Source organism: Gallinula chloropus (genome assembly GCF_964237585.1).
Source record: "Gallinula chloropus genome assembly, chromosome: 8".
NCBI classification, from domain to species: domain Eukaryota; kingdom Metazoa; phylum Chordata; class Aves; order Gruiformes; family Rallidae; genus Gallinula; species Gallinula chloropus.
The window spans coordinates 5,103,402-5,125,052 of NC_140093.1; the positions used below are offsets into that span (position 1 = coordinate 5,103,402).

The following is a 21,651-nucleotide window of genomic DNA, read 5'->3' on the forward strand; positions in this document are numbered from 1 at the left end:
CTTCCCCACCTCACAGAACTCTCCCCCTCAGAAAAACAAAGTCTAAAAAAGGGCTTCTTGAAATGTGAGCTCTGGTTTTGTTCATGAATGAAGGTTCCTAACAACTTCCTCAGCCTCCGAGGAACAACATTCAGAGGACACTGGAACTCAGTAAGCTGTGAGGCAGCCAGCTACTTCTCAGTAATTAACACCAAGGTGCATTGAAGGACTGCTAAAATCCCAAAGTCAAGAATTCCAAGGGTGCAGTGCAAATCATCTTCTTCTACCTTCTAACTCTTCCACTGCTACAGCAGATCTTTCCGAGCATATGAAGTGGTCAGCAATGTTTAGGAGAAACACAGCCTCCCCACACACCTCCAGTTCCCTGCTTCTCCATATCCTCTGAGCAGCTGTTCCACAAAATGTTTTGATCTGGGAAAGCAGGCAAACCTGTGCTAGCTGGGAACAGCTCTGAAACATGACCTGCTGCTCCACAGCAACCTCCTTCCACCCCACAGCACCGACCTGGGCGGGGGGACAGTAGTGACAGGATTCCCACGCTCCCTACCTACCCACAGCAACGCTTTTTCACCTCAAGGACCTCCCAGCAGGGCTCCACCAGCAGAGTCTGAGATACTCCAAGAGTGAACCTCACCCTTTGCACATACTATGAGTTTAAAAAGCATTGTAGAAGCCTGGCTCCGACTAACCTGCAGTACCACCTCCTTTTTCTTTGCAGCCATCCTGCAGGAACACAGGTCCTTTGAGCAGCAGCCCCAAGCACAAAGCACTGCAGACGTTCTCGAATGACGTGACTCCAACCGCTGGCCGACCTGCACCACAGGGAAAGCTTTTTACCCAGCTGTGCTCCTCCAGCCAGGACCTGCTGCCTCCAGCAGCATCCCTGTCCCGTCAGAGGGAGCAGGAGCAGCTCAGCAGTGCCCAAAGCCTGGACATGGCTCCACTCACACCCTTTTCAGAGGGGCAAGGTGCTGCTGCTGCAGGGCTTGAACTCACTGTTAGAGATGCAGCAGCCTGTCGTCCCCCCTCGCGCCGTGGGGGTGGGGGAAGCAGAGCAGCCCCAGCCAGGGCCTGGCAGTGCCTGTGCAGTGGCTGGCAGCATCCCAACGCTGCTATGGCAGCACCCTGACGCTGCTGCTGCAGCCCTGGCAACGTCAGGACAGAGCGGCAGCCCAGCTCATCCCCCTCCCTCCTCATTGTCCGCCACGTCCGGGAAGTTCAGCTCCATGGCCTCTGTTCTTCCCGTGCGCAGTAGCAGCTGGAGCTTCTCTGCCTGCCAAGCCTGCCCCAGCCCACCCACCCCATGTGCCCTGGCTTGTTTCCCCCCATCTCTCCCAAACAAGGCATGGGATCCAGACCTGACCTCCCCAGCGCCAATCAGAGGGGTAGAGCTGGTGACACTCCAAGTGCAGCTCCGTCTGTGAAGTTTTTGGGTGTTGTAGAAGCAATTGCTCCTCGTGCAGACCTGGGAGGCATGGTACTTTTCTTGGACACACGATGGCTGGTGGCCTGCTCCTCCAGCTGGTCACGGTCCCTCCCGGCTGAGTATTCCACTCCTCTAGTGCCCCAGCCACCCACAGGGACACTGCCCACTGCTGCCATACACAGCAAGGCTGAGCCTTGGAAGGGGCTCCCCTGCTTCCAGCACCAGCTCAGAGCAAACCCCGCCCCTGAATGTCCCCACCAACTGTCTCCTGCAGGAATGAGCCTCCAGTGAAGCCCTAATGATTTTCACACCCACTGGAATGTGGCCTGTTTAAACCTGTTCCCCAAAGACAGCCTGTTAAGTCATCTGCTAGTCTTCAAGAACCTCCTCTCATGTACCTCAGTTGCTGTCCTGCCTTCTGTGCCACCACTTCAGTGGCTTCATGTAGATGCAGTGTCTGCCACAACAGTGTAAGCCTGTAAAACCCAACATTTGAGAAATACCTTTACCTTGAGAACATAGTGGCACAAGATGGTTGGGAGCAGGTCTCTCAGCTACTATCACATCTGGGACTGGAGCACAGCCAAACTCTTAAGTCTCCTGCCACTTTCTGTGTGGGAGAGGCTGCTCCAAACACAGGCTGGAGGTGGTGGTGGAGAGCAACCAAGCTTGTCTGACATGTGGCATGGCACACAGAACTATTCCCTTTCTCCCACAGTAACCTTTGAGAGGGGGGCTACCATCGCTGGACCCAGGTATCAAGAGCAGACATCTACCATAATTCATGAGAACCAGGTTTCAGAAGAGGAAAGGCTCAAGAACAGCCCAAACTCCACACACTTGCTTTGATTCTGCAAGGAACCCTGCGATTCACAGGATGCCACTACCTAAATAAAAGGTCTGTAAAGATCTGGCCTACCAGCAACCAGGTTTGTTCCTGCTGTGAATCTCAGGCTAAGCAACTGTCAGTCTGCAGAGGAGCTGGCACAGAAAGCCGGGGTTTCTCCACGAAGCTGAGAAAAATCTAGAAGTTCTGGTAAATTTCTTTTTATTTACAGTATTCTTCTTTTTGTACATACCTATAGCAACATCAAAAATTATTCACAAAGCTTAACTGAATGTAAAAATGTTCTCATCCAACAGTTTTCTCCTACCAATATCCGTGGAAAACGTCTCATGCAGCAACAAGATTGTCTGAGCATTGGGTTTATAGTTTTTTCCCAGTAGCATTTTAGAAAACCACCTTGAAACACGTACACAAGTCCTCACTCACCTTGCTTCTGAACACCTTTAGGCACTGAAGTTTTAGAGACTCAAACTCAGATTTGCTTTTAAAAAGGTGACTCGGGGCAGGGGGGTGTGTGGAGGATGAGATACGTAAGGACCTGAGCCCACAGCAGTGCAGGTTCAGAAGTCAGCCTGAATTTGCAGAGTTTTGCATTTATAATACCTGCCTCAGAACTCTTTTTATTTTCAATTCCCCCCTCAGTTCAAGCAAAGATGTGTTTTATACAGGAGACTTGGCTGCTGGGGTGCTGACACTCATCAAGTTCTCACATGCAGTTACCTTCCCTTTTGTTCGACCCCCCAAAGTCCATCATTTAAAAACAAGCACCTTGCAGAAGGGTGTGAAAACCTGCAGTGCCTGGGGGCAAGTGTCAGGTGCTCCCTTTTATTGGTCTTTCAAGTTACATGAAATGTATAGAATTCTCCTTGGCAGCCACAAGGTGACAGGTCTCTCACACAGCACGTTCCAGCTCCGGACCAACCCGTGGTCATAGTTTCCTGACACAAGCGGTTCCCTTGGGAAGAAGTCAGGCTGTCACACCTTGACCTTCTGATTAGAAGCCAAAGGGTTAAGATATACTTAGCAAAGGTACAGCCCTCTCTTCTTGCAGCAGCCTTCCTGAGTCTGAGTAACAAAGGGAAGGTTTGGTTTCAGACGTGGCTGCAGCCTCTACCGGCTGTTAGTGCCACGTAAAGAGTGTTCAGAGCTTCTGACCACTCCAGCTATAGTTCAAACTGTGATGGGAGAGCAGGCCCAGGGAGGAAGCAGGAAGCCTGGACTAAGGAGAGCTCCTCGCCGCCCTCCTTCGCTTCTGATCCTATTCGACTGCGAAGCTGCTGGGGTCTCCTGCTCCAGCCCAACCTTACTCAGTCATCTTCATCTGCACACTTGCTTTTTCCTTCTTCTTCCTCGCCCACACTTAGAGGCACAATTTCAGCTCATGGACAATTTCAGGCTTCTGAACGCAGTGAAATCCCATTGCTCATTATCCAGGTACCCCGATTCATGCAAGCGTGTATATCTGCATATATACACAGAATCTGTGGCAACATTACTGAGCTACAAAAGCCAAACCCCCAATCTTCCCATCCCTTCTCCAACTTAACACACCCAGCTGATCTGCTGTGGAAACAATCCGTAAGTCGCAGAACTGAATCTGGAGGTAAAGGATGCAAACCAAAAGCAACCCCTCAGCTACTGCCTGCCAGCCCCTTTCTGCTCTCTTCAGAGTCTAACTTCTGCAGCATACTGTTTGCTCTACTGATATTAGTGATCAGAAAACACTCATCACCAGGGAAATAAGCTAATGCCTCAGCAGTTATCTGAGCAAATTCTTGGCTACTACTAACGCGATAGCTTCTGCCTGCTGATGCTGCAGCCACCTGTTCCTCTCGGGAGGAATCAACAGTCACACTAACTCTGAAGCACAGGCATAAAGAAACCCAAACAAGCCATTTGACCCATTTCTGTGGATTTGAGCAGGTCATCAGTGCCAGCGACCTGGTATGGCGGTTAAAAAACACCTGTTGGACCATGTCAGTACAGAATGTGCTGCTTATCATTTGGGGGCTACAGTCTCCCTCTGCTCTTCTCTTTAAAAAGGAAGTATAATGTGAGTTAAGCTGAAGTTCAGAAATGCATATATTTTACTTAAAAACATTCATCTGTTCAAAATTCAAAATAAACTTTATGGGATACAACAGTTTGGTTTTTTTTTTTTCTTTTAAATAACATTTCATTCAAACTGTATATAATTCCTCGAAGTATTCGTACAGCAAACAATGGTTAAACCCTTGAAAACCTGTAGAAAAAGATTTTCACACTCACACACACACACACAAAAAAAAAAGGAAAACCAAAAAAAAATGGAGGTCTCCCACTCACACACACCCAGGGCAAGCCCACGCACGCGCCCGAGCGCACTCACGCACACCCACACACGCAGGCTGCAGCTAAAGCAGAAAATTGTAGGCCCAAAAGGAAAAGGATGACTGATTGTTCTATCTGAAAGTCCAGGTAGCTCGGGAAAAAAAAAAAAAGAAAACCAAAACAACCAAAAAACCAACCCAAAAAAACCCAAAAAACAACCCCCCAGGAGTCCTCTGAGTAAAGAAACTACCTCAAGAAAATTCTCAAGTGCACCGGAGACCTGATCATTTCAACTGTTTCTGCAAAGCAGCTCCCTGCACCTGAGAAAAACGCAGCCCAAGGTGACTTGTGCAAATATAAGGAGTCAGGAGCATCTCCTGCGGTTCCTTTAGTAGACATGAGGGGTGTCCATAGATTCAATTAGTCTTTGATCATGCAAGATACTGCTGGAGTGCTGTCTTCGCCCTGCAAGAAAGGAACAGCCCGTGAGTTACAGGGGTTTGGCTTTATCACCAACAGCTTCAAGTGCAAGACAGGTGGTGTGCCATTGAGAGGGGGAGGATGGAGGAGGAAGCTGGGTGGTTTGAGAGGCTCTAGCCCACCACAGTTTAAGAATCCACCTTATACCTAAGAATAAGATGATCCAAGCAAGTATAGCAGATGCTTGGTGTAAAGGGAGAAGCATTTGAGTACAGTGAGGCCCAAGATGGGCACTGAACCTTGTTATCCACACACCTTACTAGAACCACCAAGGGCAGTAATTGTGAAGAGCAGTTACTGTTCTGTGACACAGAGGACCCACAAAAAGCAGGTCTTTGAGCCGAGTAATTAAATGCTTCCTAACTCAGAACGTGCTAGAAGCAAGCCAGTCCTGTCAGGAATGCTGGCCCTACCGACAACATACAGGGAGGTGGGAGGGAGAACAGCAGCAACAGCCACTGTAATACTGGAGTGTCTGGAATCCAGCATCATGCAACATTTTTGTTGAGGGGAAACCTCCCCCTCCCAATAGTTTAGGGTTACAGCTTCATCATCACTTCAGCTAACGCAGTGTTTCTACCACCTGAAGCGAGCAGCTTTGCTCTCCTCCTGTCCTCTGCACCTCCCAACCATGCTGGCAAGATGCTGACCGCCTTTTCCTGGATCCCATACAAATCAGCAACCCAGAGAAAGATTATCCAGGGTTTTTTTTGCTTCCTGCTACTTTCACAAGCCCTATCAGCCAGTGGAGGGGGCTGAGGGGAAGAGTTTAGGATAGGGCAAAGCACCGGGAACAGGTGGCCAGAGCAAACAGGAGGGACAGGGATTGTAACAGTGCTAAGCACAATCAACTCCCCATTGAAACCAAGGCTGAGGTGTTGACAAGCAAGGCCCATTCACCAGCAAGTATTTTTACTGGTCTATGTTTTACCCCTCTTTGTCACTGTTTGGAAACCCTGCTCTTCCCTGATTTCCTGTGAGCCTGCTCATTGATTATCTACATGTTCCTGATTAGCACCTTCAATACCAACATTCTGGCAGGATTTTAAACAAAGAAATCTTAACCTTACTGCCCCGGTGTTTAAAAACACCAAAATATCTTTCCTAAAAACAACAAGCCCCTGAATTTAACGTGTTTTAAAACACTGCACAGCTTGGAGGTGCCTTGTTTTGTGTCTGACCTCTTCCAAAAATCAGGTCATCTTCAGGGCACAGAAGAAATACGGGTTGATACCACCAGCAGGTGGGGTAACTGCAAAAGATTAACAGAAAGCCCCAGAAACTGTCACCAGCTATTTTTGGCTCTGTGTGTTTGTGGAGAGGCTGGATGGTCTGTGCAGGTACTACAGCATCCATATCAAAACAGGTATGTGAGAAGCGACTCTTGAGTTCACTAGTTTAGAGGAATTAATTGAGATTAAAAACTTAATTGAGATTAACAACAGCAGTGATCCTGTATTGTCTTTGTAATTCAGAGTGTTATGTGATGATTGCTCTGCTCCCCTGGAACTCCATGAGCAGTAAGGTTTACACAGATGTTTGGGTATTGCTGAGATTTCAGGGGGGGACTCTCTGCTGGTTTAGCTGACCTTAAGTGGAGCTATTTTATACTATTGAGAACTTCAGTAACATTTGTTACTCCTGAGAAATACCAAACCTGCTCTGAAATAAGCATTCATCACAGTTTCTTCGAACCCCATGAAGCTCGGTGCAGTGATAGACAAGTTTTTCTGGGGAACTCTGCTATAATTAGGAGAATTCAATGAAGATACTTTCCTAATAATAAGCAAATATTTCTCTCTAATCTTCTTTTTGGACTTTTCTTTATACTCACTTGTCACACAGATTTGGATCCGACGACTGACTCAATTTATGTAGAATATCTACTATTCCCATGTCTCGTAGTTTATCTTGGCGTTCTTGTGAACCTACAACAACAAATCACACTATTGGGAATCCCACCAAAACAAAGGTCTGCAGAGCAGAAGACAGACCTTTTAGCAGAAACCAGCTTATTAAGGGGGGTGTGGGTTCAATGAGCACACACGAACAGGAAAGCTGCCCTGTGGTGGCTGCTTCCCAAGGGAGCTCTGGTTGCTTTTGTACATGTTCAAAGGAAAGGAAATTTTGAAGGCAAGAAACTGAGAGCATTTTATCCTGAGGGAAGCAGCTGGGGTTCATCTGGTTTATTCTCATCTCTGATGTGGATGCAGAGAACATTTAACTGAGGTGTGGTTTTGACTTGTAGCCCCGTACAATGCCAGTGCAATGTGCAGAAAGCCACTGGCAGCACAGCTGAGCGTCACACACCAGATGAAGTTCTGTCATCCAAGAGATGTGGAGTAAGTTACACAGCAGGGAAAACACAAAGAAGACAAGTAGAGAGACCGGTTTCTTCGCTGAAGAGCAGCACGGTCAATTTGAGGGTCCGTAAATCACCCACCTAATTAAGTCCTGCTTCCCAGCCCCGTTCCTCAAAACACACATTCTTTCCTACGCTATTTCTTCCAGCTCTACACTGCTGACTCCAACCACCCTCTCCACCCCTCAATATAAACACACAGGTTATTTTTCTGTGCAGCTGCCTTCAGCTCTCTCCTGGTTACCTTCTATGTTTCCAGGCTGGGACTCTTGTTAACAAGTCCCTTCCCCACTCCTTCCAGTTTGCCTGCAAGTCCTTCGGTTTCAGAGTCTCACCACCCAACCCATTCAGGCCAACTGGTGAAAAATTCTTGCAATGAATCCCCTTTCTGATCTGTTTATCCTCTCCAGCAAACCTGTTCCCCCCAACAATGAGTTTCCACCCCCTCCTTAAGACTCAGAAGCTCTCTTACTGGATAACTTCCAGTCCCCAAAGGGAGCATACAAACAAGAGGGGAATAAACTTTTTGAAAGGGTAGACAATGGCAGGACAAAGGATTAAAGCTGAAGGAGGGAAGGATTAGATTAGATATTAGGGGAAAAGTTCTTTGCAGAGAGAGTGGTGAGGGGCTGGAACAGGCTGCCCAGAGAGGGGGTGGATGCCCCGTCCCTGGGGTGTTCAAGGCCAGGTTGGATGGGGCCCTGGGCAACCTCATGTAGATCCAGGCCTGCAGGTTGGCGTCCCTGCCTATGGCAGGGGGTTGGAGCTCTGTGATCCTTGGGGTCCCTTCCAACCCAGACCAGTCTGGGATTCTATGATTCCTCTCTCACTCCAACTGTTTTCAGATTTTACAGAAATACTACAGGTAGAAACCTCCCACTGCGTGGCTTCCTACTTCCTGACACCCTTCTTGAGTCTCCCCTTCCTGCCCCAGAGCAGCTCTTTCCCCTTTGCTCCTCAGGGTCTTCCTAGCCACCCTCACTCATTCCAGAGCATCCCTCTATGATGTCTCCCTGTACACTCTGGTTCCCCTGGCCCCACACACAGCAAACACCGCTCACTACGCAACGTTAGCCCGGTCGGCAGTACAGTAACTTGCATATGAGTAACGAGGCTTTCTTACCTTCCTCTTCATTCCATATGAGATTAGATATACAGAACATGGCAGCAAGCTGAAGTTTAGCATTTGAGTGACTCTAAATGTAGAAAAATAGTACTCAAGTTTAGGTAGGAGGCATTCAGAAACTCCCAGATGTACATTTTGGCACTCACCCTGCTACAAATAAGGTAGCAAAGTTGGGACTAATTCTGATCTACAGCTTCTCTCAAAGGTAGTGCCATAAGAGAAGTCACTGGAGCAGTGTCCAAGCAATTCCTCCCAAATCCTTATTGAGGTCTACAAGACACACCTTTTCCAAGAGCATGGAATGTTTTCCATGTAGTTGTTACAGGCATTAATTTAAGTCTTTGTTACAGGAAATAAGGACTGGATTTTCCTTTTTTACCCAGTTCCTCAGTGCCCCTCTGCCATACATAAGCTGTACCACACTATTTCTTAGACACAACCCAAAGTTAAGGGTGTGGTACTCAATAATTTACAAGACAAACTGTTGAAGTGCCCTCTTCATTCCTGCAAAAGGCCAGCCCAAACCCCTTAGGAGAAATTCTTCATACCATATAGTATTTGATTTTCTGCAGGATATCATCATTGGTCATGATCAGTTCTTTTGCTGTCGTTCCATCTGCTATATTGGCCAGGATGCATAACGTCTGAAAGGGAGGAAAAACTGTTACTTGGCTACAGATCCCACCCCGTGATTTGTACAGCTTCCCCAACAGCTTTGAACTTGTGACAAACAATTTCTCTAATTAGTTTTAATATCTTTAATCTGGAGCTTCCAGCTCGCTGCCATCTGGGGCCAGTGCCAAAGAGTTAACAGCAGCTGGGGATGAACAGCCCTGGCACAACCCACTCGCTGCCATTTGAAAATAAAAAGCAGCCTTCAGTAATTCATTTCAGTGAGTAAAATATTAGGTCTCTCATGGAAACTGGCAGCATATAGAACAGATTAAACAGACTGCTTCGATTTCCAGTGTATTTTGTATCAGTGGCTGAGGGGGAAAACAACCTCAACCCCCCAAATGTATTGATGTGGTTCTTCAGGGCAGGAGAAGGAAAGATGGGCCTATCTGCTGATCCAGCATGGAAACGATTTATTGATTTCAAGGAGTGCAAGCACACATTTTACCTGCAGAGATAACTAAATTAGTGATGCACCTGGTAATTTCCTGCTAATGAGAGAAGCCATCCCACAGAATGACTGTGAAACACCCAGGCCCACGTTGGCAACACACACCCTGCGCCGAGAAGCTCACAGGCACCTTTCCTGAACCTCAGGAGGCACTTGGAGATGCTCCACAAACTGTATCCCACAGGACCTCTCCACCTGCTCTGGACATGCAGGGATAACCACAGGACACCGGACAATGACCAGCACTTGTGTGATGCCAGTGTTTAAGCTGCACCGCACTCATGTCAGCAGCTCCAGGGATTGATTACTCCCAAGCTGCTAATTACATACTGATGAGCCAGTGAGAGATAAGCACTGTCCTGCCAGAAGTCTGAGCTCCTGTGTGCTGACAGGCAGGGCTGGATGCCTGACTTGGTTCTGCAGTTAAAGCAAGCTGCCCATCGCAGCCGGGGACAGAGAGGAGGCTCTGCGTGTCAGCGCTCAGCCCCAGACCCTATGGGCTGCATTCAGCCCCCATCCCTCTGCCCTGGCCACGAGTCTCCCCCAGGCACACTGATTCTCCTCTGAAATAACTCCAAGGGGCTTGGCAAGCAGGTGACCTGCTGCTGCAGTGACAGCCATCCCTGTCACTAGAGCTTTACCAGTGCTATCCAGGCAACTCCTCAGCTGTTCTGCAACCACGGTATCACCAAACTTACCATCTGTTAAGAGTCTTCAGGGGCTGTTTTGCTAATTCTGCAGGCCTGTTTGCCTTCAGCCTGTTCTTCTCCAAGCAGAGATTTAGACCAGGCTGAATTTAACTGTGCTTTTACACTCATTCAACAAGCTCTCTGCTACCAACATCCATCCTGAGCCACAGGAACGTCCTGGAACCTTCCACAGCTTCTCATTGTGCCCCCATTCTTCACAAGGAAGAAACAGGGTTCTCTAACTCTGGTGACAGACAAGGCAGCTAAAAGATCAGCCAAATTCTGCCCATTCTGCCTCTTCTTTTTGCTTTAGCATCCCCACAGCCAGCAAGTCAGTGATGCTGCTCCCTACTGTCATCTCCTACCTCTGGGATATCACTTTTCAGGACACTTTTCCCCAGGCTACACCAGCCCCTGCTTTCCCCTGCCAATGCCCCTCCTCTTCTAGCTGCTGCCAGTGCCTGCAGGTACCCAAGAACACACATTGCTGCCAGCAAGGCAGGCAGGGATGGTCTTCTTCACTACTGACCGCTCTGACGGCTGCTTTAGGAGCAAATAACCACCACTTCCTTGCTGGGAATACTGACTTCTCTCTCCTCCCTTATTCCTGCTGTCTGCTTTCTACCACACTGTTACCTTACACTGTACTTTTCTGCTCTCATATGAAGCATCCTCCTCTTTGCCCAGCCTCTATTTAAGAAACATCCTGAATTTGGTTACAATGTGTTTAATAAGCTATTACAAAGTGCAGCATTCTTGTAGGTACTAAAGCTATTAAACAGAGCTGTCAGTGACACATCCACAGCACATCCTAATCCCAGGAAAATATGGTATGTTGGGATGAGTAAGCATTCTTATCTCTTTATGAAATTCTATTCAGCCAGGACAACACAAAGCAAAAGGGTTACCTGCTCTTTGACTTCGATATTGTGCTCGCCTTCCAGAATGAGGGTCACTGCTTGCATGATTTGCTTCCCATGAGTGCTCATTATATGGTCTATGTGCTGCCAAAGCAATGATGAAATACAATCAGTGTAGCTCCCCAGGCCAAGAAGCAGCGTTCCTACTTGAATTACTCTAAGCAAAGAGTAGCAACGTTGCAGAAAGACCCTGGCTCCTATAGTGAGGTCTCCCACAAACAAGACCCATTACAGCAGAAACACTTCACAAAATTCCTCTTCCTCTGAAGCCTGGCCTTGTTTGAGAGAGCAAGGGAAGACCTGCAGAAAAGACACTGGTTTCCCAGTTGCATGGAGCCCAGTCTGAAGACTGAATCCTGCGGGCACAAGCTCTAAGCAGGATGCTGCAGTTTAGAAAAAAAACCCAACCAAACCACAACCACATCTGTCTTCTGATATAAGGTGAGATCAGAGAGGGGTAAGAAAACTGGTGCTTCTTAATCTGCTATTTGCAACTCTTATGGGGACCAGGTGGCCAGGTCTGAAGTCTGTATTTTAAGAGTCTGAGAAGGTTCAGAAAAACAAGCCATACATCTTCCTTGCTGCTCAGGAAAACTGGCACAAGTTATAGACTTACAGATAAAGAACATTTCCTCACAGACTATAACCACTGATACTAGAGTATAATTGATCATTAGGACTAAGAGAAAGATCAAACTCGATCTACTGGATTAACTGGCACCAAAACTCAAAGAGCAACAGCAAACAGCCACCAGGGAGTACCAGCACACTGTGTTGTCAGACGTTAGGGATTTTTGTAGGACCTTCTAAAATGCTAATATCAGGCTTCATTTGAAAGCTGCTGGATGACTTATTCTGGAGTGAGTTTGGGGTAGGCAATGGACATACTTGGTTCTGGCCCTAAGACGTACTACAGAGAGTAGGTGAAGCTGGGACAGTTTTGGTGGAAGAACACCTTAAGTGATAAGATGAATTTGCTGTCAGAGCTCATGCAGAATTTAATGACTGACTGGTTACTAGGGATCTTTTCCCATTAAGACAGAGCTAATTTTCTATGCAGCTTATTGAGAGCTCAATGAGTACAAATACCAGAAGACTTTTTGCAGTGATCTTTTTATGGCAGAAACACAACACATGGTAACTGCATAGTAGAGGCTTCGTGGGCTTTCTCCCCCCCACCAAAAAATGTTGGCTCCATGTCTTCCCTTTGTTCTTCACAGGGCACTACCCCTTGCTTTTCCTCCACCAACATCTCTCTCTCCCTGTCCAAAACAATTCACAGGCTTATGTTTTCAAACCATTTCACTGCAGTGTGTAAAATGCTCACATGCATTCCATCAGCAGAGGGGTAGCAGCAGGGACAGGGAGGGGATTGTCCCTCTCTGCTCTGCCCTGGGGAGGCCCCAGCTGGAGTCCTGTGTCCAGAGCTGGGGCCCCAATACAAGAAAGATGTGGGACTGGTGGAGAGGGGTCAGAGGAGCCACGGAGATGCTCAGAGGGCTGGAGCAGCTCCCCTATGGAAAGAGGCTGAGGGAACTGGGCTTGTTCAGCCTGGAGAAGAGAAGGCTGCGGGGGGACCTCATTGCAGCCTTCCAGTCCCTGAAATAGGAGGGGAATGGGCTTGTTAAAAGCATAGATAATGGCAGGACAAGGGGGATGGATGGAAGCTGAAGGAGGGAAGGGTTGGATTAGATATTAGGGGGAAGTTCTTTACAGAGGGAGTGGTGAGGGGCTGGAACAGGCTTGTGTAGCTCCAGGCCTGGAGGTTGGTGGCCCTGCCTGAGGCAGGGGGTTGGAGCTCTGTGATCCTTGGGGTCCCTTCCATCCCAGACCATTCTGTGATTCTGGAAGCACACAGCCCCACAGCCAAATTCAAAAAGCCAATACTATCTCTAGAGCTAGGCAAGGACAGAGATATTTCAGCTGTCAAGGGAGAAGAAACACAGGTGTTTCTAAGCTATGGACCGCTCCACACATTGACTCAACAGTGCAACCCTCTTACTGTTGCTCCAGAGATGCTGCACAGAAAGAGCATTCTGGAGAAGGACCTGGGGGTGTTGATTGGCAGCTGGCTGGACATGAGCCTGCAGTGAGCCTGGGTGGCCAAGAAGGACAATGGCATCCTGTCCTGTATCAGGAATGGTGTGACCAACACAGCAGGGAAGTGATAGTCCTGTTACACTCAGCTCTGGGGAGGCTGCACCTTGAGCCCCGTGTCCGGTTTTGGGCCCCTCACTACAAGAAGGATGTTCACCACACGCTGGAGCATGGCCAGAGAAGGGTGACAAGGCTGGTGAAGGGTCTGGAGCACAAGTCCTGTGAGGAGTGGCTGAGGGAGCTGGGGCTGTTTAGTCTTGAGAAAAGGAGGCTGAGGGGAGTCCTTATGGCTCTCTGCAGCTACCTGCAAGGAGGGTGTAGAGAGGTGGGGCTGGTCTCTGCTCTTGGGTGACAAGTGATAGGATGAGAGGAAATGGCTTAACATTGCCCCAGGGGAGATTCAAGTCAGAGATCAGGAAGAATTTCTGTACTGAAAGGGGAGTCAAGCACTGCCCAGGGAGGTGGAGTCACCCTCCTTGGAGGGATTTAAAAGGTATGGAGATGTTGTGCTTGGGGACATGGTCTAGAGGTGGGCTGGGCAGGGTTAGGCTGTGGTTGGACTCACTGATCTTAAAGGTCTCTCCCAACCAGGGTGATTCTGTGATTCTTAACTCAGTGGAATTAGCATGGAATGGAACTGTCTGGCTCTGAACTGGGTAACAACTGCAACATTTCAGGGGACATCCAGAATTTCTTCTAATGTTTTCTTACGCTTGGTTACAGATACTTAGAAAAAAGCAGAGGCCTCGCTTTTGGCAAAACACTGAGCATGAAACAGAAAAATGGCTTCTCTTACAAAGAAGATTAAGAATTAATTTGCACTGTCTGCTGTTTGAGCAGCTTTCAGAAGAAGGTCTGTTTGCAGCTCTACTTACCGGGCGAGTAGAGAGAAGATTCCTGAGCAGCCCCAAAGTTTTCATCAAAACATTTACATCAGAATCAGAAAGCAACTGGAATAACTGCTCTGTGCTCAGACCCCGTAGGATGTCTGATTTGATCTTCTGTTCTGCTTGGAACGCCATGTTCTGCAAGAGGCAGACATTTTTTACTTCATTTTTCCCCCCCCTTCAACTTGGGCTTTTACTCTTTTAGCAGACTGTTACCTGCAAGCATCTGTCCTTGTGAACTTAATATTGCAAAGTTTATAATTTATGAAGGAATGCTACACAGTGAATCAAATTTCTACAGTTTCACAGAGCCAACCTGGGGACCACCTGCTTTTATGTGTCCCCTGGCACCCCACTGACACTACTTGACTGTTTCCCCTAATGATCCTGGCAACCAGAGTGGTACCAGAACAGAAGGGCGTGCTTTGTTTTATGGCCTGATTGCTCAACTGTTGCAGGCTGACACTGTTCCCCTTCTATAGCTAGGCAGAAGGACAGGCCAGATTTCAGCTAGGTTATTTTTAATAACAACTGATGAATTTTAAGTTACACCTCATACACATTTTTTGCCCAGAAGGAGAAGTCCCAAGCAGCATTTCACCCACGTGTTCTACTCACCATTAAAGCCCAAATGCCGTTCACTCGCAAGGCAAGATTCTCACTCTGCGTTAAACTACATAGAAGTTCTATGGCTCCTGATTCTAAAATAGGCTAAAATGAACAGGGAGAGGAAAGAGTTCTTTAAAACATCACTAATTGGACATGCATACAAATGTAATACAAGATGCAAGCAAGTGATTCTCATTCTTGAGTTTACAACCTGGCCAGCCCACTCAGATGAACCAGCCAAGCCACATCCTATATTTAGGAGTGTTAAAAGGCAGGTGGTTACACCTAAACTTGGGTCAGGATGGCCATATTCTCACATGCCTCCACATATTTGTGTACACATAGATGTGTACAGATGTACACACCCACACACAGCTGTGATACCATGTATGCATCTGTCCCATCTTTGTTTTCCCCCAAAATTTTCAGTTTAGGGCTACTCTCCACAAACACCTCCTTCCTTAGGCAATCATGTCTTTTTGGGCATCAGATGTGACTTTTTAAAAGAGGGTATGGAGAAAAGAAGCTACTCGATCCATTTCCTGGTGTGGAACCTCTGTGTTTAGTGATAAGGCCAAAGAAAAACCCAACAGAAGTACTTCAGCACAAGGAAGCCAACTGGAGACTGATCTTTTTGGCCTGAAATGCAAAACACTGCAGTATCCCATCTGTAAAGGACAGGATGAACATCAACAGAGGCAGCTTGTCGTTCACACTGATGAATGTAATTGAAGTTAAATGAGGAACAACTGCTTTTGCCCCAAATGAACTTTGAAGGTTACTACCCAACAACCTCAGGCACTAAAAGGATTCATCCAGTGACTCGAGCTGCTCTAGTACACAAGGTTTTCCTTTCTTCCTGAAGTTATTTCTTCAAAAGCAATGAGTAATTTCACATATCTGGGTTTTGGGGAAGGAGGGTTTAACCCACTCAAGAGCCAAATTCATCTCTGTGGAGAAGGCTGCAGTCAGCAGGAAGAGGGTCAGAGAACCTTGTGCCAGCATTCACCTGGCCCTGGGCACATGGGCACTGTGACGAGCTGCCAGGGGTTTCTCCAGACCACTGGAAGCTGCCTGGCTCCACAGCAAGGAGGAGACATTCCAAAACTGGGTTTGACTTGGCTCTTTTACAGGGCAAAATACAGGTCTGCTGCAGCTGCCTTTGTTTACCTGACTGGAAGATTACAGCTAATTTTCAAAATACCATGTAGAAAAAAAAAAGGGGTGATATATCAAATAAAAATCAGACTGCTTATGCACAGGTGCTCTCCAATCTAACAGTTCTACATGTCCCTTCATTTTGCATAAGCAGCATTTGCTTTTGGAATGATGTTCTTCACATGAACCCCATGTCCAGACACAAAATTCAGTGTTTCAATCCAATCTGAAGTGGAAACACCACGCTGTGACCCACAGTGTGAACAAGAAAACCTGTGGGCTGGTGAACTCTGCTCGTGTCCTGGTTTTGGCCAGGATAGAGTTAATTTTCTTTCCAGCAGCCAGTGGACTGCTGGAGTTTGGGAGCTGGGATAGGAACAGTGCTGATGGTAACACAGGGATGGTTTAGTTGCTGCCCAGGTAATGCTTGGGAGCTGGGAACTGTTCCATGGCTGTGAAGGACTGACACGTACTTGTGACCTGTAGGAAATACACACACCAAACTCACAGAATCACAAGGCTGGAAAAGACCTTTAAGATCATCAAGTCCAACCGTTCCTGTCCTGTGCTGACCCATATCCCTAAGTACCTCATCTACCCTTTTTTTTGAACACATCCAGGGGCAGGGACTCAGCCCCCTCCCTGGGCAGCCTGTGCCAGGCCCTGACAACTCTTGCAGGGAAGAACTTTTCCCTCACATACGCTCTGACCCTGCCCTGGCACAGCTTGAGGCCATTGCCCCTTGTCCCATCTCCTGTCCCCTGGCTGAAGAGACCATCGCCCACCTCTCTACAACCTCCCTTCAGGTAGTTGTAGGCAATGATAAGGTCAAGAACAGATATCCTGGATCATTCAGCCAGGAACAATAAAACCATAAGACTCAGCTACAGCAGCATTCTTCAGGTTCCAGCAGTAATCCTTTATGACAAGGGATCACATTACTACTAATTACCCATTTGTTTTCTTCTTGCTTGTGAATTTTTCAGATAACAATTTACAACTAAAAGAAATCCAAAATTTCACATCTACTTTTTTTGCTTCAGACACTACATTTAACTATTCAACCACATTTAACTATCACAGCACTATAAGGAGCTTGATGGGTTTTTACAGCTCTACAGTGCGTCACAAGCAGTGGCTACCAAGGAAGGTATTTATGCTTCTTGAAACATGGTATAACACAACCTCTGTCTGTTACTTCTTCCTGTTTCTGGATAAATACTAACCTCTTTGCTCGGAGAGAATTCCAGAAGAAGATTGCATAGTGTGGAAGATGCTACTACAAGAATTTCATTTGGAGCATTCTGTAAAACCTGCAGTCAAAGGGCAGAGGAAGGAATCTCTGTTAGCTGGGAGGCAGGAGGGGATAGTTTTGGAATGGGGTATCTGTAATTATTCTGTGTATTTTCAGGCTAGCAGTGCAGATCCTGATGGTGCTCGTTCAACCCCGTGTGACAATACACATTACGTGACAAGCTGGAGTAACGCAAAGAGATGTAGTGGAGGCCCCATCCCTGGAGACATTCAAGGTCAGGCTCGATGGGGCTGAGTGACTTGATCTACTGAAGATGTCCCTGTTCACTGCAGAGGTGGGACTGGATGGCCTCTGAAGGTCCCTTCCAACCTTACACATTCTGTGAAAGCTATTTCCCAGATGCCAGACTTGAGAGCTCCCAGGTCCAACCTAAGATAACTCGGTGGGCGCAGATCCCCCCTCTGTAAAGCACAGAGGTGCAGGTGGCTGTAGTTTAGCTCTGTGGCCATTCTCTCCACAGAGAGCAGGCTGTAGTTTAGCTCTGTGGCCATTCTCTCCACAGAGAGCAGGCTGTAGTTTAGCTCTGTGGCCATTCTCTCCACAGAGAGCAGGCTGTCCCCCGCGGCACAGCCCCGTGTTGTGCTTTACCCAGGAGGAGGAAGCTACAGGAGGAGCCTCCTCAACACTGCTGTACCTCCTGCAAAGCCCAACGCAGAACATTGCCTCATGACCATCCTTTCAGACAAGTAAGCCAGAAGTCACCAGCAAGACCAACATACACTGTTCTCAAACAGAGTGTCTCCCTTGCATGTTCTGAGAAAGCTCAGTGAGAAAACAGGGTGGAGGATCCAACTGCTCCTCCAGCAAAGAAAGGGGTAAGTAATGGAGGGGCTGTTCTGCACCACCTTCTGTTTCAGACCAGTGAGCAAGCTGCAAATATCATCAGTTACTGCCTTCATACAGGCTTGCACTGAAGTACCTAGGTATGTCCTAGAGTTTTCAACAGTACTGTTCAGTGGCTTATACAACTACATATGCTAGGGGAGAAAGGAATTAAGGAGTTATTATTAATCTAAATGAATTTTCAGTCTATCTTGATTTAATACTATTAATAGAAAAATAAAAGTAATATTTGACATTCCAGAATGAAGATAAAAGTTTCTGACTTCAGCTTACTTCATACAAACCAAAACAGCTGCCAGCAGCTGCATTTACACAGAGCCTGACATCTATGTGTTCTTTCACATCGCTCTCCTTCCCTGCTGGCTGTGCTTCTTCAAGCAACCCCATCATCCTCCTCTCTTACATTTACAAAGGTCTGATGTTTCAAAGCCTGGCCTTTCACAAACTCCTAAAATATCCACATTGTTCCCCTCCGAGCCCCTTCAGGTGTTGATCATGGGATTATTACACTATAGGAGAATCCCACATGATGAAATCTCCCTTGAGCTCCCAATAAAACTAATGAATTGGACATCCATGGATTAGTATCACAACTCACACACCCAGTTCCAGGATGAATGCTTAACTTGTAATAACTGTACTGTGTATGATGTCAGGAAATCCTTTCCACATCATTTCCATCATGAAACTGTAGAAAAAAGTAGGCACATGCTTTAGGGCCCCTAGTTCATGCAAGCAACAAAGAAGGCTGAGAAAGTTTCTTGGCCTGCAAGCCAACGTGATGGCCAGAGCATAGGATCAGTGAGAAAGGTTTGCTTGAGACCCTAACTTGGAGAATTAGAGCACAACAGGCATCTTCCTGAAATACCACTAGAAGTAACAGAAGGATCTCCTGATCCTTTACTTCCTTCCAGACTCTTGAGTGAAAGTTTGGACAGTCATCTCTCATAATGATCTCGTTAGGGGCTCATCATCTGTGCCAACAGCACTTTCTCTGCTCTGGCAGCTTTACTTCAGAACAGAGAGAAAAGCTCACCTTGGGGGACTCTCATGGATGTCTATACTGCCCAAGCTTTCAGGCTTCTTCCAGACTTCATTCCCCATTTTCATGGTCTGAAAGATGCTGTAGCTGCAAAACTGGTTTAATCATCTGCAGTTGACAACAGTCACATTCCCTGACACACTTTGATCCCATTTAATCACGTGGATAACTGCATTATATTAAAATGTGTCTTTCTAAAGGTCTCGCTGAACTCTCTGCCTCCAGTTTTAAATCTGCAATGAGATCTAGAAGGCAGAGAACTAGAGGAGAAAAAGGCAGATCTAAACTCTCTTCTAGTGCTTACAGACCAGGTCTAGTCTGAGCCTGAAATGAAGGGAGATGCAGTCCTCCGAGCGTCCTATGCAAATAACAGGGATAATTTGGCCTCACTCACTGATCACTTAAAAACACCAGAGAACTAACAAAACCAACCAAAACCCAGGCACAGAGAAGGGCATGGAATTTTGGTTTCTAGGTCATGTCTCTGACAAATTTAGGGAAAGGCATGCAAATTGACCAGGCACTGTATCCACCTTTGATGGAGCAGAACACTGCAGCAGTCAGGACTTGATTTTTCTTACTTACCTTCATTAAAGGTTTCCATACAGCATGATCCTGAAAACTTGTCCTGAGCTGCTGTACAGAACGGGACAAACTGTGCAAACATCTGGAATGGGAAAAAAAACCTTCCTTGTGAGACACACTCACATGAACACCACTGTAATATATACACTGCTCCTACACTAAGGTTCAGCTTACAATGTGATTAAGCAGTATACTGTAAAGAGCAAAATGATACTGATACACCAATCAAGGGTAAGTTCTGCCCAGAAGAAGTTTTTCTTTGGCAGAAATGACTTCAGATTAGCTTTTGAGAAATCAGCAGAAATACCAACAAGTGCAGTATCAGGCTTTGACAAGACAGGAGTGTTTGTAGGAAAGGGAAAAGCTCCCTACCTGACCGCAGCTAATCGCACCTTGATACTAGACTCAGACAAGCCGTTAACAATACGGTCCATCATATTTTCCGTCTCAATGATCTGCAGGAAACAAAGCAGCAATGTCACATGAGTAAAATACTATCAGTGTTTATGGGTTGGTGATTTTGTCATCTGCAACACTTTAAATATTGGCTATAAAACCTGTAGCTAAGACCAGCAAGCCACATTCTCCTCCCGGGTTAAATAGAAAGGAGTGTGTATCTGCAGGCAACTTAGGGAAAATAGTGCGTTCCACGCTCCACTACTGCTCTCAAAATGATTTTACTACTCAGCAAGGAACAAGAGGAGATATTTTTATATAGATGAATTGTCCTCAATGTCATATGAAACCAAAGGAGTGTATGCAATATATACAAAGTACTGATCAGAGGCACATTGTGGAGCTATCTGCAACAGACCACACAGTTCACCTGCCTTAGACACAGCCAGCACAAGCACTTAGACTGGGATAAACAGGAGTTAATACCAAGATGAAAGATGGCTTTTTTTAATAATAAATTAGCTTTGTCATGTTCCACACCCACAACATATTAAAACTGATGCTTTGATATGCAAAAGAAGGATCCTTACTAAAGGAATAAACTACAGAAACTGACCCTGCATCAAAAGCAAAACTCAGGGGGTTGAAATCTGGAGATCCTGAGGGTTCCCCACTAATCGGTCTTCCCAGTAGTTATCTTTTCAATGCTGTGTTTCCCTGTCCCCATCTTTCTTCTGTTTATCACCCTTTAACAAGCAAGAAACTTCTCCCTCCTCCCACATCTACTGTTTATGTGTGCCATGCAACTCCATGCTGCTTAATTTTTAAAAAAATGCTGCCTTTAATTATTCATCATTTAATTTCCCTCCACTTTCTATACATGATTTCAACTAAGCAGGAGTTCCAACCATCTAACCTTCTCCTTGCCATGACCAAGCAGACTTCCTTCTCACACTGATCCCTTTATTCAAATTGTACAAGAGCCCTTGGGCACTTCAGAATCATGGAACGAATTCTGACATTATTAACCAGTAGGATTAGACTTTCTACTGCTTTTGGTTGGTGGGTTGCTGGTTTTGGTTTGTTCTGGTGTTTTGTTGGTTGGTTTTGTTTTAAATGTTTGTTTTGTGGTAGGAGACATGCCAAGGGAGCTATATTCTGCCCCTCAGAAGAGAGGTTTTGGTAATTACTCATACAGCACGGCAATATTCCTGCACACCTTGGGAGCAGCAAGGAGTGCAACACGTTGGAAGACAACTTACTTAAGACAATCTAGTTCAGCACGGTGAAGGTGCTTACATAAATAAACTTTACTCTTCTAATTTGTTAGGGCAAGACAATTTTTGTTCAAATCCCATGGAAAGAAAGCACAGGGAAAAAACTGCACTGATGTAACAGAAAGCGAGCCTTCTTGTTGCAGCTTATGATGCCTC

The 21,651-nt window shown here is 46.6% G+C and overlaps 1 protein-coding gene across 1 annotated transcript in view; it reads right to left on the reverse strand.

The window, feature by feature from the left end:
* Nucleotides 1-2,466: 2,466 nt before the first annotated feature.
* Nucleotides 2,467-21,651, reverse strand: part of ARMC8 (armadillo repeat containing 8) — a 44,274-nt gene continuing 25,089 nt past the window's right edge. Inside the window, exons 10-19 of the mRNA XM_084267505.1 lie at nucleotides 20,195-20,277; nucleotides 19,823-19,904; nucleotides 17,264-17,350; nucleotides 14,889-14,981; nucleotides 14,259-14,408; nucleotides 11,275-11,370; nucleotides 9,100-9,195; nucleotides 8,549-8,621; nucleotides 6,898-6,991; nucleotides 2,467-5,048 (exon numbers count right to left, since the gene is read on the reverse strand). Coding sequence (XP_084123631.1) covers nucleotides 5,015-5,048; nucleotides 6,898-6,991; nucleotides 8,549-8,621; nucleotides 9,100-9,195; nucleotides 11,275-11,370; nucleotides 14,259-14,408; nucleotides 14,889-14,981; nucleotides 17,264-17,350; nucleotides 19,823-19,904; nucleotides 20,195-20,277 — 888 coding nt within the window. The 3' untranslated portion in view covers nucleotides 2,467-5,014. The remainder of the gene's footprint in view (nucleotides 5,049-6,897; nucleotides 6,992-8,548; nucleotides 8,622-9,099; nucleotides 9,196-11,274; nucleotides 11,371-14,258; nucleotides 14,409-14,888; nucleotides 14,982-17,263; nucleotides 17,351-19,822; nucleotides 19,905-20,194; nucleotides 20,278-21,651) is intronic.